General features: G+C 49.2%; 1 protein-coding gene across 1 annotated transcript; it reads right to left on the reverse strand.

The window, feature by feature from the left end:
• LOC120390545 (trypsin-3-like) lies at positions 1 to 14,560 on the reverse strand. The gene is made up of 6 exons (XM_039513275.1): positions 14,536 to 14,560; positions 9,871 to 9,960; positions 5,306 to 5,468; positions 1,851 to 2,104; positions 893 to 1,029; positions 1 to 198 (listed from the first exon to the last, which is right to left on the reverse strand). Exons 1-6 carry the CDS (start codon positions 14,540 to 14,542, stop codon positions 1 to 3), a joined length of 849 nt encoding a protein of 282 aa, XP_039369209.1. The 5' UTR covers positions 14,543 to 14,560.

Consider the following 14,560-nt stretch of genomic DNA (forward strand, 5'->3'; position numbering starts at 1 on the left):
TTATTGTGGCAGGCGTGACACGCTGTGATTTCTGTCTGATCTGGCGAGCCTCCTCCTTATGGTGCTCCTCACCCACTGGACAGCTTTGCAGACTTTGGCATAGACCCCGGGCTGTCCAGGCAGGGCACAGACAGACTTACCCCAGGAGACCACACCCTGCAGCTGCCCATTGCAGACCAGTGGGCCTCCTGAATCGCCCTGCAGTGAGAGACAACACAGAGCCATTAGCAAAACACAGCCATGCCCCACGTGTGCACACACACAGAGCAGGGCTCATCCCCTCCAGCTGCGGGCGTCAGCGACACACACACACACGCACACACAGACACACACACATGCACACACACACAGTGGGGCTCATCACCTCCAGCAGGGGGCATCAGGGACACACACACACACACACACAGGGCTCATCCCCTCCAGCAGGGGGCGTCCGACACACACACACACACACACACACACACACACACACACACACACACACACGAGAGGTTTAAAGAGCAGAAATGGGTTCAGGTGGTCTGAGCTTCCTACACCTGAGCTGGGGATCAGGCCCAGAGGTGCTAGAACTAGAGGTGCTGGGGGTTTCCATCATGTACAGGGTTTACAATTTTGTTCAATGGCTCTCAGCCCCTCACTACAGAAACTGTTTCAGCACCTTTGTCAGGCCCAGAAGCTGGATGAAGCTCAGCCCTTAAGGTTCAGTGCGGCCAGAAGGCAGATTGGCTGCTCTTCCACGGGGCACGGAGGCTGGCTGGGGCCAGGGGCTGAGTGACAACGGCCCCTCAGTAGCAGGCTGAGAAGGGTTTGCAGGTCGTAGGGGATAAAGAGTATTGAGCTGTGTGAGCTCCGACACCCGGCACCTACCCCGCTCTCTGGGATGCCCCCTTACCTGGCATGTGCCTGTGCCGCCCTGTTCCACGCCAGCGCAGAACATGTTCTCTGTGATCCTGCCCTGGTAACTGGCCTGGCACCTGGCCTGGCTGACGCTATAGAGATCTGCACACTGCATGATGGCTGGGAACTGCCCTGGGCAATGTCAGAAAAACAGGAGATCATGAGCAGGAAACAAGGTGCAAGAGAAAAAAAACTTAGTGTAGGACCCTCGACTGGCTCCATTTATTCCAATGGAGCTACAGCCGATTGACTCCAGCTGGGATCTGGCCTCATTGACTCCAATGGAACTGCGGCCCATTGACGCCAGCTGGGATCTGGCCCCATTGACCCCAGCTGGGATCTGGCCTCATTGACTCCAATGGAACTGCGGCCCATTGACGCCAGCTGGGATCTGGCCCCATTGACCCCAGTTGGGATCTGGCCTCATTGACTCCAATGGAGCTACGGCAGATTGACCCCAGCTGGGATCTGGCCACATTCATATTCCAAAAAAGGAAATTTTTGAGGAACAGAAAAGCCAGAAAAAAGCCCTCATTTCAGGTCAAACAAATTGTTTCATTTCGATCCAGTATTTTATGTGATCTTATTATATTTCACTGTGATTTGAAGCACGTCTGTAACATTTTAAACTTGTTTTGAAAAAAAAAGGAAAGGAAATTTCAAAAGGAAACATTTCAAATAGAACAAAAATCAAGCCATTGTGTCCCAGTGTTTCCAAAATGCAAAGTTTTCACTTTTTTCAGAATATTTTTCTCTGAAATGAATGAAAATGCTCCTAATTTGTGGGACACTTTGGTGTTGTCAAAGCTGCGTTTTTCATTACAAATTATTTCCCCCAGGAAAAGCCAAAGACCCTTGTCAGCCCGTTAACAAGGTCTCCTTAAAGAGCTTCCACCCCCTGCCAAAGCTTAGCCCAAGCTCAACCCCTCCCCGCCACACTCAGCACGCCATACTTTGGGGGGACTTGGTGGTGCCCCATCCCGACACACTGCATCGTGTTCCAGGAGAGGGACAACGGGTAGCCAGGTTGATTGTGTTCACGTAGCTGTTGAGTCGAGCGGGCTTATCCAACTCCAGAAGCATGAAGTCATTGTCACGAGGACGGAGGTTATACCCGGGGTGCATGAAGAAGTTGCGGATTCTTCGTATCTGTTCTGTACCTTCCTTCACCCGTAGATTATAATCCCCCAGATGCACCCGCACGGTGCTGCATGGAGAGAGGCCAAAGGAAGAGATCAATGGGGGGCTATTCAAAGGCCATTGCAGACAAGCAAGTACAGTTGGATCATGTCATGAACGTACAGCTAAGGGAAGCATAAAATCCTCCTTTACCTGTAAAGGGTTAAGAAGCTCAAATAACCGGTTGGCACCTGACCAAAAGGACCAATAAGGGGAGAAGATACTTTCAAATCTGTGGGGGGAAGGTTTTTGCTTTGTGCTCTGTGTTGTTCTCTCTGAGACAAAGAGAGAGACCAAGCAAGTAATCCAGCTCCTACTGAAATGGTACATCTAATATTACAGAAATAGTAAGTAATAGCAAGGAAATGCATTAGATTATCTTTTGTTTTAGCTTGTGAATTTTCCCTGTGCTAAGAGGGAGATTTATTCCGGGTTTTTTGTTATTGTTGTTGTAACTTTAAAGTTTTGCATAGAGGGGAATCCTTTGTGTTTTAAATCTTATTAGCCTGTAAAATTACCTTCTATCCTGATTTTACAGAGGTGCTTCTTTTACTTTTTTTTTTTAATAATAAAGCTCTGTTTTTAAGAATTTAATTGGGTTTTTAGTGTCCTAAAACCCCAAGGGTCTGGTCTGTGCTCACCTTGATTACCTAAGGGCAACTAAAATGATTAGGGGTTTGGAGAGGGTCCCATACGAGGAAAGATTAAAGAGGCTAGGACTCTTCAGCTTGGAAAAGAGGAGACTAAGGGGGGATATGATAGAGGTATATAAAATCATGAGTGATGTTGAGAAAGTGGATAAGGAAAAGTTATTTACTTATTCCCATAATACAAGAACTAGGGGTCACCCAATGAAATTAATAGGCAGCAGGTTTAAAACAAATAAAAGGAAGTTCTTCACACAGTGCACAGTCAACTTGTGGAACTCCTTACCTGAGGAGGTTGTGAAGGCTAGGACTATAACAATGTTTAAAAGGGAACTGGATAAATTCATGGTGGCTAAGTCCATAAATGGCTATTAGCCAGGATGGGTAAGAATGGTGTCCCTAGCCTCTGTTCGGCAGAGGATGGAGCTGGATGGCAGGAGAAAGATCACTTGATCTTGATCTTAGGTTCACTCTCTCTGGGGCACCTGGCATTGGCCACTGTCGGTAGACAGATACTGGGCAAGATGGACCTTTGGTCTGACCTGGTACGGCCATTCTTATGTTCTTATGTTATGTTCTATTTAGTTGGTATATTATTCTCAAGCCTTCCCAGGAAAGGGGGTGAAGGGGCTTGGAGGGGATATTTTGGGAGAAACAGGAACTCCAAGTGGTCCTTTTCCTGAATCACTTGATGGTCCAGCAATACCATCCCAGGGCAAGGAATTTGTGCCTTGGAGGAAGTTTTTAACCTAAGCTGGTGGAATATAAGCTTAGGGGGTCTTTCATATGGGTCCCCACATCTGTACCCCAGGGAAACCTGACAGGCCAATAATGGATTTTTGATCCTGGAGTAGCCTCTAAGATCTCGTCAACTTAATTCTTCAAGAACTCAGTTCGACTCCAATCACATCCTTTCTTGTGTTTTTTTTTTGTATACACTTAGACTGCACAGAATTGGTCAGAGTCACATGTAAGGGTTGGGTATGGAACATGTCACAAAGTATTGGTTACTTTATATACAAGTTTAACCCTATTCTGACACATACACCATCCATTTTACATGAAATAACGCACCTTATGGTTGGTCCAGTTATTTTCAAGCCCAATTGCTGTACATATCGTGCTTTGTTCTCCCGCCACATGTACACAGCATATTTTGTTAATTTTCTCTCTGTCTGCATAGCCACCTTCCACACATTCTGAGCCATTGTTGCTCACACTATTGTTTCTTGCACTTTGTTTTACACACTGGATGAATACTGGTGAAATTGCCCCGAATTTGTGGGATAGTTTGTTATGAAAGCTGCAGTTTTCACCACAATTCATGAATGCCTTGTCCTTGGCTTTTGGGTAGGAGGACCAGACATCCCAATATCGGGATTGTCCCAATATTAGGGGTTTAGTCTTATATATGCCATCATACCCCACTCAATGAAATAAACTATCCCAGTTTTTCACATGTGCTATCTGCTCACCCTACTTTTGGGACTCACTTAACATGTTTATTTTTACTTTTGCCTTGTCCCAGGTTACTGCGGCTCGCTCATGCCAAGTTAAACCAACATGCGGAGCACTGGGAATTGCAAAGAGTAAACCTGGGTCAAAGAGTTTCAAAATTTCCACTAAATCGAAAAGTTGGGGGAGAAAAGTGCAGTTCAGTCATCGCGAAACGTTTCTGAAAATCAACTAACAGGGCACTTTGAAAGAAAAAGTCTTGAATGGAAAAATTGAAACTTTTGAAAAATGTCAACATGAGACATTGTGATTTTTAACATATTATTTATATATTTTAATTAGTTTTTCCAAATAGAACAAAGATACCAGCTTCGTCCTAATAGACAAAGAGAGTTAGGAGAAAAGCGGGGGGTGGGGAAGGACAGATCTATCTGCAGGCCCTGCAGTAATTACAGAGTTCTAAAAAGGCAGCCTGAATTGGTTCCAATTTTTCCCGTACTCCCCTTCTGCAGAATGCCAGGTGTTCGTTTCAGGGCTTAAATTCTCATCGAGTATTTCCCAGAGCTCCCCACATCCCTCCTCCATTCTGGCTCTGGGCTTCAGCCCTACAGGAGGTGCCAGGACTCAGGGTTTCAGCAGTGGGGCCCCACTGATGCCCTAGAACCAGCAGGGGGCAGCAGATCACACACACACACACACACACACACACACCCCAAGTTGAAAATCAACAGCATTAGGCTGGAGTCAAGGGAAAATATTTCCCGGAGCTCTGCTCCATTCCATCAGCTCCTAGAGCACCTGCACATGAACCGCCCATGGGATGCTAAAGGGGCTGATGCTGGCGAGCCCGGAGGCGAGTTTCCCTCTGCACACGCCACTGGGGAGACCAATACTGGCGAGCCGAGGCACATCTGAACAAGGATGCTTGAAAACCACAGAGGGTGCAGAGAAGAACCACAAAAATGATTTGAGGGCTGGAAAAAATGGAGGAGGATGGGGCTGGGGATTCAGGGGTGCAGAGGGAGACCTGGGCATGGATGGGGGACACCAAGGGAGAAGATAAGGACTGGGGACGTGGGTTAGTCCCATGCATCTCCCTCTCTCCCTCCACCCCCGCAGTGACTTACCTTATCCGTCTGCTGCAGTGCGCAGCAGTTAGCACCCACTTCGGGGCTATCAGGCTCCCGCCGCAGTAGATGCGGCCGTTCCTCAGGAGAGCCACCTGGTAGGGCCGGGAGCCAATGCGGCAGTTTCTCCCCCCAATGATCCGGTCTCCCTCTGTGTCTGAGGCTGCAATGGAGAGTGGCAAACATCAGTTGGAAGCAGGGCCGGGGGGGGCAAGCATCAGGTATGTCTGTGCAGATTGGCCGGTGGCAGGATGACCATGAGCTGCTGCTCCCACATGGCCATGCAAAAGCAGAAGGCGATCCAAGGTTGTACCAGGCGAGGTATTTCCAGTAGGGATAGGGAGGCATTAATGCCACTGGGAAAACCTCCAGTTCCTGTCACCCATGTTCCAGAAAGAGGAATTCCAACTGGAACTCATGTAGAGAAGAGGGCTAGGGTGATCAGGGGAATGAAGGGCAAATTTTACAAGGGGAGACAGAAAGAGCTTGGCTGGTTTAACCTAAAAGGAAGGCTGAGGGGGGATCTGATTGTTCTCCCTAATGCAGAGTGGTGGGGGAGGGTATGGGGGAAATATCGGGGAGTGAGAAGAGCTAGAGACCAGCGTTGGCACAAGAACAAATGAGGATAACGTGGCTGTGGATAAATCTAGGCTGAGACTTAGAAGAAGGTTACTAACCATTGGAGGAGAGAGGTTGTGGAACAGGAGCCGGTGGGCAAAAAACCTCATTAGTTTGAAGACGGGGCTTGATACGTTTCTATGACTGAGTTGCCCATGGTAGCAAGGACTGAACATGATGCCTCAGGAGGCCCCTTCCAGCCCTATGATCTTACATTAATCTCTTCTAACAGGGATCAGGGCTGGAACCAGGAAGGACGCAGGTTTTCTATGTTGCAGGAAATCCCACAATATCATTTTTTTCTCCATGTTCTGTTACGGAGCGGAAACAATGCCCCTCCCCCATGCGAATTTCCCATGAAACAAATTTGGGGTGTGTGGAGGGAAATCCGTTTCAGGTTGATCAGAAGAACTTTTTGCTTTTGACAAAATCATAGCATCATAGATATATGGGGCTGGAAGGGGCCTCAGGAGGTCATCAAGTCCAGCCCCCCGAGCTGAGGCAGGACCCCCAAAAAATCTAGACCATCCCTGACAGATGTTTGTCCAACCTGGTCTTAAAAACCTTCAATGACGGGACGTCCACAAGCTGCCTTGGAGGCTGATGCCAGAGTTTAACTATCCCGAGAGTTAGAAAGTTTTCCCTAATAGCTACCCTAAATCTGCCTTGCTGCAGATTAACCCCTTGTTTCTTATCCTATCTTCAGCGGACATGGGGAACAATTGATTACCAGCCTCTTTATCACAGCCTTGAACGTGTGTGAAGACTGTTCCCAGGTTACCTGTCAGCTGTCTTTTCTCAAGACTAAACATGCCTCGTTGTTGTAACCTTTCCTCACAAGGCAGGTTTTCTAAACCTCTGATCATTTTTGCTGGTCTCCTCTGGACTCTTTCCACTTGGACACAATTCTGCAGCCGAGGTCTCACCGTGCTGAGCAGAGCAGGACGATTACCCCGTTTCTTTCATATGTCACTTCTGTTAATACACCCCAGAATGATATTAGCCTTGTTCAGATCTGCATCACAGTGTTGGCTCATATTCCATTTGGGATCCATTTTCCCCCCAGATCCTTTCCAGCAGTGCTGCCACCTAGCCAGTTATTCCCCATTTTGTAGTTGTGCATTTGATTGTTCCTCCTGAAGTGAAGTACTTTGCATTTGTCTTTACGGAATTTCATCTTGATGAGTTTAAACCAATTCTCTAATTTTTTGAGGTCATTTTGAAATCAAATCCTGTCCTCCAAAGTGCTTGCAGCCCCACCCAGCGTGGTGTCAGCCACACATTTTATCAGCGTACTCTCCACTCCATTATCCAAGTCATTAATGAAAATATTGACTAGTACCAGACCCAGGACTGAGCCCTGTGGGACATGGCTAGATACACCCACCCAGTTTGACAGTGAACCATTGATAACTACTCTTTGAGTACGGTCTTTCAACCAGTTGTGCACCCACCTTCTAGTAATTTCATCTAGACCATTGAAGTTAGGCTGCCTGGTCTGTAATTCCCCGGGTCCTCTTTGTTCCTCTTTTTAAAAAGAGGAATTATGTTTGCCATTCTCCAGTCTCCTGGGACCTCACCTGTCTTCCAGAAGTTCTCAAAGATCATTGCTAATAGTTCTGAGATTGCTTCAGCTCGTTCCTTAAGGACCCCAGGACGAATTTCATCAGGCCCTGCTGACTTGAATACATCTAATTTAGCTAAATATTCTTTAACCCGTTCTTTTCTTGTTTCGGCTTGAGTTCCTTCCTCCTGGTTGTTAATATTAATTGTGTTGACTATCTGGACACCATTAACCTTTTTATTGAAGATTGAAGCAAAATAGGCATTAAACAGCTCATCCTTCTTGATGTCATCTGTTATTAGCTTTCTTTCCCTGCCAAGTAGAGGGTCTCCACTTTCCTTGGTCTTTCTCCTGCTCCCAATGCATTTAAAGAACCTCTTCTTATTGCTTTTTATATCCCTTGCTAACTCATTTTGTGCCTTAGGCCTGGTCTACACTAAGAAGGGGGGTCGAACTAGGGTACGCAAATTCAGCTACGTGAATAGCGTAGCTGAATTTGAAGTACCCTTGTTCGACCTACCGTCCAGGTCCAGACGCGGCGGAAACTCCGCGGCTCCTAGATCAGACGTGATAGTTCGAACTCCGAGAAGTCGAACTCACCGCGTCGACCTGGAAGGTAAGTGTAAACCTACCCTCACATCTTCTGATTTTGTCCCTTCATGCTTGTGGCTATTCTTTCGTTTTCCTTCTTAGCAATTTGTCCAGATTTCCACTTTTTGATGTTCAGGTCCTTAAATTGCTCCTGATGGAGCCCTATTGGCCTCTTGCTATTCTTCCTATCATTCCTTCTCATCCAGATAATTTGCAGCTATGTCTTCAATATTGTCTCCTTGAGAAACTGCCAGCTCTCCTGAACTCCTTCTTACCTTAGATTTTCTTTCCATGGGATTTTCCCATGCCTATATGTCCTTCATGAATAAACTTTAAGATCCTGTTTTTCCCCCTGAAGATAAATGGAAGCTTAACACACTTCTCTTTGAAGAGAACATTATCCACCACTGCAGGATTCTACAGCACAGTGTTTAGGCATGAAATGCATTTCCCATCCAGGATGTACAGCATGTATCATTGACTCCAGTATCTCTTCCTCTGCGGTTGCATCTGCTCATATGTCCCACATACGAGATGACACACCATCTGAGTAGGTTGACATGGAGGTCAACCTTGCAGCTGGTTTCTGGAGACTGGTCTTGATGGATCTCATTTCAGATCTTGGACAAAGTATCATCATCCCACAATTATTTGACTTCCTGAAGCGAATTCAGTGATGGCATCATAATTCTGAAGAGTGAGTGCTGGGATTTGAGATGGCACTCAGCTTTGAAATAACTTTTTTTGATCATGAATCTTCTATAGCCACAGTGAGAGAAGCTTCAAGACCAAAAAAAATGTCAGTGACTGGTGTTTCTAGGCTTTACTGCAATACAAATAATTAAAGCTATCAAACTTTTTCAGATGGAACATTTTCCCATCGGAAAATGGCATTTTGTCAAAATGTAAAATTTCCACTGGAATGTGTTGATTGTGATGCAAATTCATTTTAAAAAAAGATCAAAATGAAGCAGTCTCCTCTATGGGCTGGGCTCCACAATCAAACTACATTTCCCATGATGCTCACAGCCAGGGACTCCCATGATGCACTAACATCTCCTCACCAAAAGGTGCCTGGTGCTTCATGAGATAGGCAGTCTGACCAGAGCATTGGACATTATCGGAAAGGGCCATTTTGATTTGTTTTTTTTTAAATAATTTTTTGTTTTCTCTTTTTTCTTAAAAGAATTAACATTGGATTAGAAATGATGCTCTCTAAAAGTTATATATTTTATATATGTTTTAAACGCAAAGACATTGAAATCTCAGTGAAGCAGATTTATTTTTTTCCCCAAAAGCATTTCATTTTGTGGGAAATTTCAAAATTCATGGAATCATAGAATATCAGGGTTGGAAGGGACCTCAGGAGGTATCTAGTCCAACCCCCTGCTCAAAGCAGGACCAATTCCCAACTAAATCATCCCATCCAGGGCTTTGTCAAGCCGGGCCTTAAAAGCCTCTAAGAAAGGAGATTCCACCACCTACCTAGGGAACCCATTCCAGTGCTTCACAACCCACCGTTTCCTTCTGTCCTGATTCGGCACGCAAACAGATTGTGAAATCATGGTTCCCTGCCTGCTCTACAAACAAAAAAGAATAATCAGAGATGAGGCCTGAATTCCGTTTTGCAACTTGTGGAACTGATCATGGGAGTTCCAGGAACTTCGCTCTTCATGAGCAGGAGCCTGTCTTAAGCAACGTTTCTGAGACATTCCTGGAAGGGCCTGTGGGGAAACTGCAGAACCTTCTCACCCAACCCAACTTTGGTTTCTCGCTTCACTCTTTTTCCTACCTGCTGCTGCCCCGACTACCAGCATCACGATGATCAGTAGCTCCATGGTGGTTTTGGCAATGGATACGGTTGGCGGTGTCACTGGCTTTACTGCAGGGAAAGAGATCGAAAGGGAATTGTTGGCCACAGGCGTCTTGAGGAGGACGGATGCCTCGTGGGGAAGGTGCACGCTTTGGATTCAGGAAAGCCGCACTTGAGTTCCTGTTCTTCCACAGGATCCCATGTGTGAGTGGTTTCTCTGCACCTTTGCTGCCCTGCCTGTACCCCAGGAGATGACAGCACTGCCCGACATGGGGAGGGGAAATACACTGTGATCGTCTGTTGGCAATGGGGGCCCAGTGTCCCCCAACTCAGCTCCATCTTCCACTTCCGCCCAGTCCCAGATGCCCCCAGCGGAATGTTCCATGAAAAGATCTGATCTGTTGGTGAGGATGGGGAGAGAAACTAAAAGTCAAGCCAGATGAGAAAGATTTGCATGAGCTGGCCCGGGCCCACCCCGCTGCTACTCGTTCCCCTTCTAACATGTCACTCCAATAACAGAAGAGGGAGAAACCCTGATGACCAGCTTAATAACAGAGAAATGAATAGATCTCAGGCGGTATCTGGGTCCCCATTACGGTAGTATCCGAGCACCTCCCAATCTTTACCATATTTATCCCCCACAATTCCTTGGTGAGGCAGGGCAGGGCTACGATCCCCATTGTAGAGATGGGGAAACTGAGGCACAGAGAGGCTAAGTGATTGGGCCAAGGTCCTACAGGGCTTGAGAGCTGCTGCTCTAAAGCTGGGCTGATTGGGACCCCACCAGAAGCAGAGAGTCTCTCTAGAGAAGAACTAGAAACTGGGTACCTGAAAAGGCTGAGGAGCCTAGAAAGCCCCAGGCTGTGGCCTAGCATTGGGCCAACAGGTATTGGGGCAGGCCAAGGCAGCAGGTCCAAACCCTTTGCCTGTGATGAGTGGCTGATACTGCGTAGCCAACACTGAGGCAGACCCTGAGATTACTGCCAGGCATGTAAAGGGCACCGGGTCCCCTGAAGACAGGTGGATCACCAGCCTGCAGAGGGCGCTCCAACGCTAGAACAGAGCTAATTCCCGGAGTCACCAGCAGGAGGCGCCGCAGGAGTGAGTCCGGCCCGTCTACAGTCCTACAGGGATGGAGCGTCAGACCAGAGATTAGAAGCCATGTCTTCCAAGTACAAGCTGAGCAGCCAAACCGCCAAGCCATCCATCTTCACTGAGTGCCCCATTCCACCCCATAATCATCTCCATTAACAGAGCAATGCCCCCTCATGCTCCATAATCACCCCCAATGACAAAGCAGTGCCCCCATATCCCATAATCACCCCCATAAAGAGCAGTGCCACCTTATACTCCATAATCACCCCCAATAACAGAGCAGAGCCCCCATTCCATCCCATCAATACCCCCAAAACAGAGTGATCCCACTGGCAGCCCATAATCACCCCAATAACTGCAAGATGCCCCAAGTCACCACCCTATGTTGCTCCCCAAGCCACAGTTATCTCCTTTCCACCCCAGCGCCTTGACGGCCCCAGACTGGCCCTGCTTCACCTGTAGCTCCTGGCAGGGTTGTGTCTTGGTCAAAACTAAGGATCCTCTGGGATGGGCCATTTTTTATGCCGGGGAAATGGGCTGTCCCGTGAGTCAAGGTGATTGCCATATCTGGGGAGCTGCCCACATGTCGGCATGCAGGCAACTCCCTCCACCTTCATACACCTGGCACAAGCAGGTTGGATCCCAGGGAGTTGCGGAAGCAAGCCGGCCTTTGTTCCTGCCTCTGTCCTCCGCAGGGGAACCCGGAAGGAATTAGCCCTTGGAACGGCACCTTCTCTATTGCCGAAAGCGACTCCTTGAACCTTCCGCCCTGTTCTGGAGTGTGTGTCTTCCTCGTCCTCTTCCTCTTCCTGGTACTCTGACTCAGCCTGACTCTGCGTGTTGATCCCTGGTTCTTCTCTCAAGTTTGGCTCTTACCTCTGATCTCCTGGTAACCGGACCCTGCCTCCCGACACTCCACTCTGCATTTGCCCTCGGGCCTGCATCGCACTCTGACTTCCTGGTTCATAGCCTGGCCTGATTTCCCAACTCCTGCTTTGAGCACTAGGTTAGACAGCCCACGTCCTGCTCATAACCCCCCCCCGCACGCCATGCGGGGGAGCGGAGCGGTCCCTAAAAACAGCCGCTCAGTCGCATTGCGGCTGCCGAGTTGCAGGCCTGCCTCTGTCCCAATGCAAAAATGGCCCCCTGACAGCTGCTGCCTGTGTGTCGGTCAGTGACTATAGGAGTTTCCGGTTATCGCTGTCCCGCTCCCGTCACCGATCGCCACAAGTCTTGGACATGGACAATGGTGGATTACTGCACAGGCCGACGGGGCTCATGCCCACGGGCCCAGGCCAATTTGGGGTCCCCAGAAGCACCCTCCACACTGCAGCCTCGAGGCTGGAGGAGCTCTCACTCCCTGCTGGTGTCCCGGGGCACAAAACTTCTCTGGTCTCGGGACAGCAGTGGGAGGGTGGGGGTGGAAATGAGCAAGTGGGGGTGTGAGGATGTGGGGGAAGGGGCGTACTGGGTCGGGGCTGTGGGCAGAAAGGGGTGGGGGGACAGGGCGTAATGGATCGGGGCTGTGGGCAGAAAGGGGTGGGGGGACAGGGCGTACTGGGTCGGGGCTGTGGGCAGAAAGGGGCAGGGTCATGGGGGGAGGGGCGTACTGGGTCGGGGCTGTGGGCAGAATGGGAGCGGGGAGATGGGAAAGGGGCAGAAGAGGGTGGGGCCATGGGCGGGGCCATAGGCAGAAGGGGCGGAACCGCAGGCAGAAGAGGTGGGGTGGGGACAACTTTCTGGACCCAGAGCCCCCTCACTTGCTCCAGCCCAGGGCCCCAGGAGACTTTAATCAGCATCTGGACATTGATGTGAGCATGGAAGACACCTGTGCGTGATTTCTTTGAATGTGGAGACAGGGGCGATTGAAGCGGTGGGGGGAGCCGCTGGCACCTGAATCATGGTGCCACCCTCATGCCACCCTTTTCCCTGAGCCCTATCCTCGAACTGTCGCTTCCCCCTGAGGCCCTGCCCTCGCACCACCTCCTCTCCCCAAGACCCCGCCCCTGCTCGCTCCTCTACACCTCCTCCCCGCGCCCATGGCCAGTAAAAAGTGGGAGGGCCATGGCCCCCTGGCCCCGCCTCTTCCAGTGCCCCTGCGTGGGGATGCCGTTGCACACCAGGGTCCACAAGGTGCTTGGCAGGATGAGAGTCTTCATCCAAACGCCAGGAAACCGAGGTGATTGGAGATAGCCATCCTGCTGCAGCCTTCATCCGCCTTCACAGATGTTGAGAGAAATCGTCCCTTTGTCTGCCTGCTCTGCCGCTGGGGAGTTATGGGAAACTCAAGCCCTCCACCCACTGAAATGGAGAAGGACCTTGTGGGAAGGATCCCAGTGTTATGAAACCCAACGAAGCGAACAGGAAATGGAGAAACGGGAAAGGAGGAAAGAAATCTGTGCGGCCCAACTCAATAATCCGCATCCATCAGATTTCATGACATCAGAGCAGTTATAGCTGCTTATGCCACCCATACCGATGCAAGAGCCCAGATCAAAGACATGTGTACTATTTATGGCATTTTAAAACCGGTCTCATAATTTTTAGTCCAATCTCATGATTTTTAAACCCATCTCACAATCATTGGGGTGATTTCAGGATTGTGAAAGCGATCTCATGATTTCCAAAGCAGTTTTGTGGATTTCAAGCTGATCCCATGATTCTATCCCCTAACCCTAATCCTAAACCAAATCTCATGATTTTTAAAGTCAACTTCTCAATTTTTGAACCAAGCTTGTGAATTTCAGGCTGATTCACAACTGTTAAGCCAATCTCTCCATTTCAAACCAATCTCATGATTTTTTTAAAGCAATCTCACAGACTTCACACCGATTAATGTCTTTTAAACCAGTCACACATTTCTAACCCAACCTCAGGAATTTGTCAGGCCTGGCTCATAACCATTGGCTGCTTTGGGCTATGGCTCCCCCATCCTATTCGCACTCAGGCCAGCTCTCCCTACCCCATTCAGCATCCCCCGGGTGAGATGAGGAGAGGTGTGGCTGGGGCATGTGTTGGTGGGTTATTGTGGCAGGCGTGACGCGCTGTGAGCTCTCAGTCTGATCCAGCGAGCCTACACACACACACACACACACACACACACACACACACACATGAAAGGTTTAAAGAGCAGAAATGGGTTCAGGTGGTCTGAGCTTCCTACACCTGAGCTGGGGATCAGGCCCAGAGGTGCTAGAACTAGAGGGGCTGGGGGTGCGGCATCACCCCCTGGCTTGAAGTGCTTTCCATCATGTACAGGGTTTACAATTTTGTTCAATGGCTCTCAGCCCCTCACTACAGAAACTGTTTCAGCACCTTTGTCAGGCCCAGAAGCTGGATGAAGCTCAGCCCTTAGGGTTCAGTGCGGCCGGAGGGCAGATCGGCTGCTCTTCCACGGGGCACGGAGGCTGGCTGGGGCCAGGGGCTGAGTGACGACGGCCCCTCAGTAGCAGGCTGAGAAGGATTTGCAGGTCGTAGGGGATAAAGAGTATTGAGCTGTGTGAGCTCCGACACCCGGCACCTACCTCGCTCTCTGGGATGCCCCCTTACCTGGCATGTGCCTGTGCCGCCCTGT

The sequence above is a fragment of the Mauremys reevesii genome, linkage group 24 (assembly GCF_016161935.1).
Source record: "Mauremys reevesii isolate NIE-2019 linkage group 24, ASM1616193v1, whole genome shotgun sequence".
NCBI lineage: Eukaryota > Metazoa > Chordata > Testudines > Geoemydidae > Mauremys > Mauremys reevesii.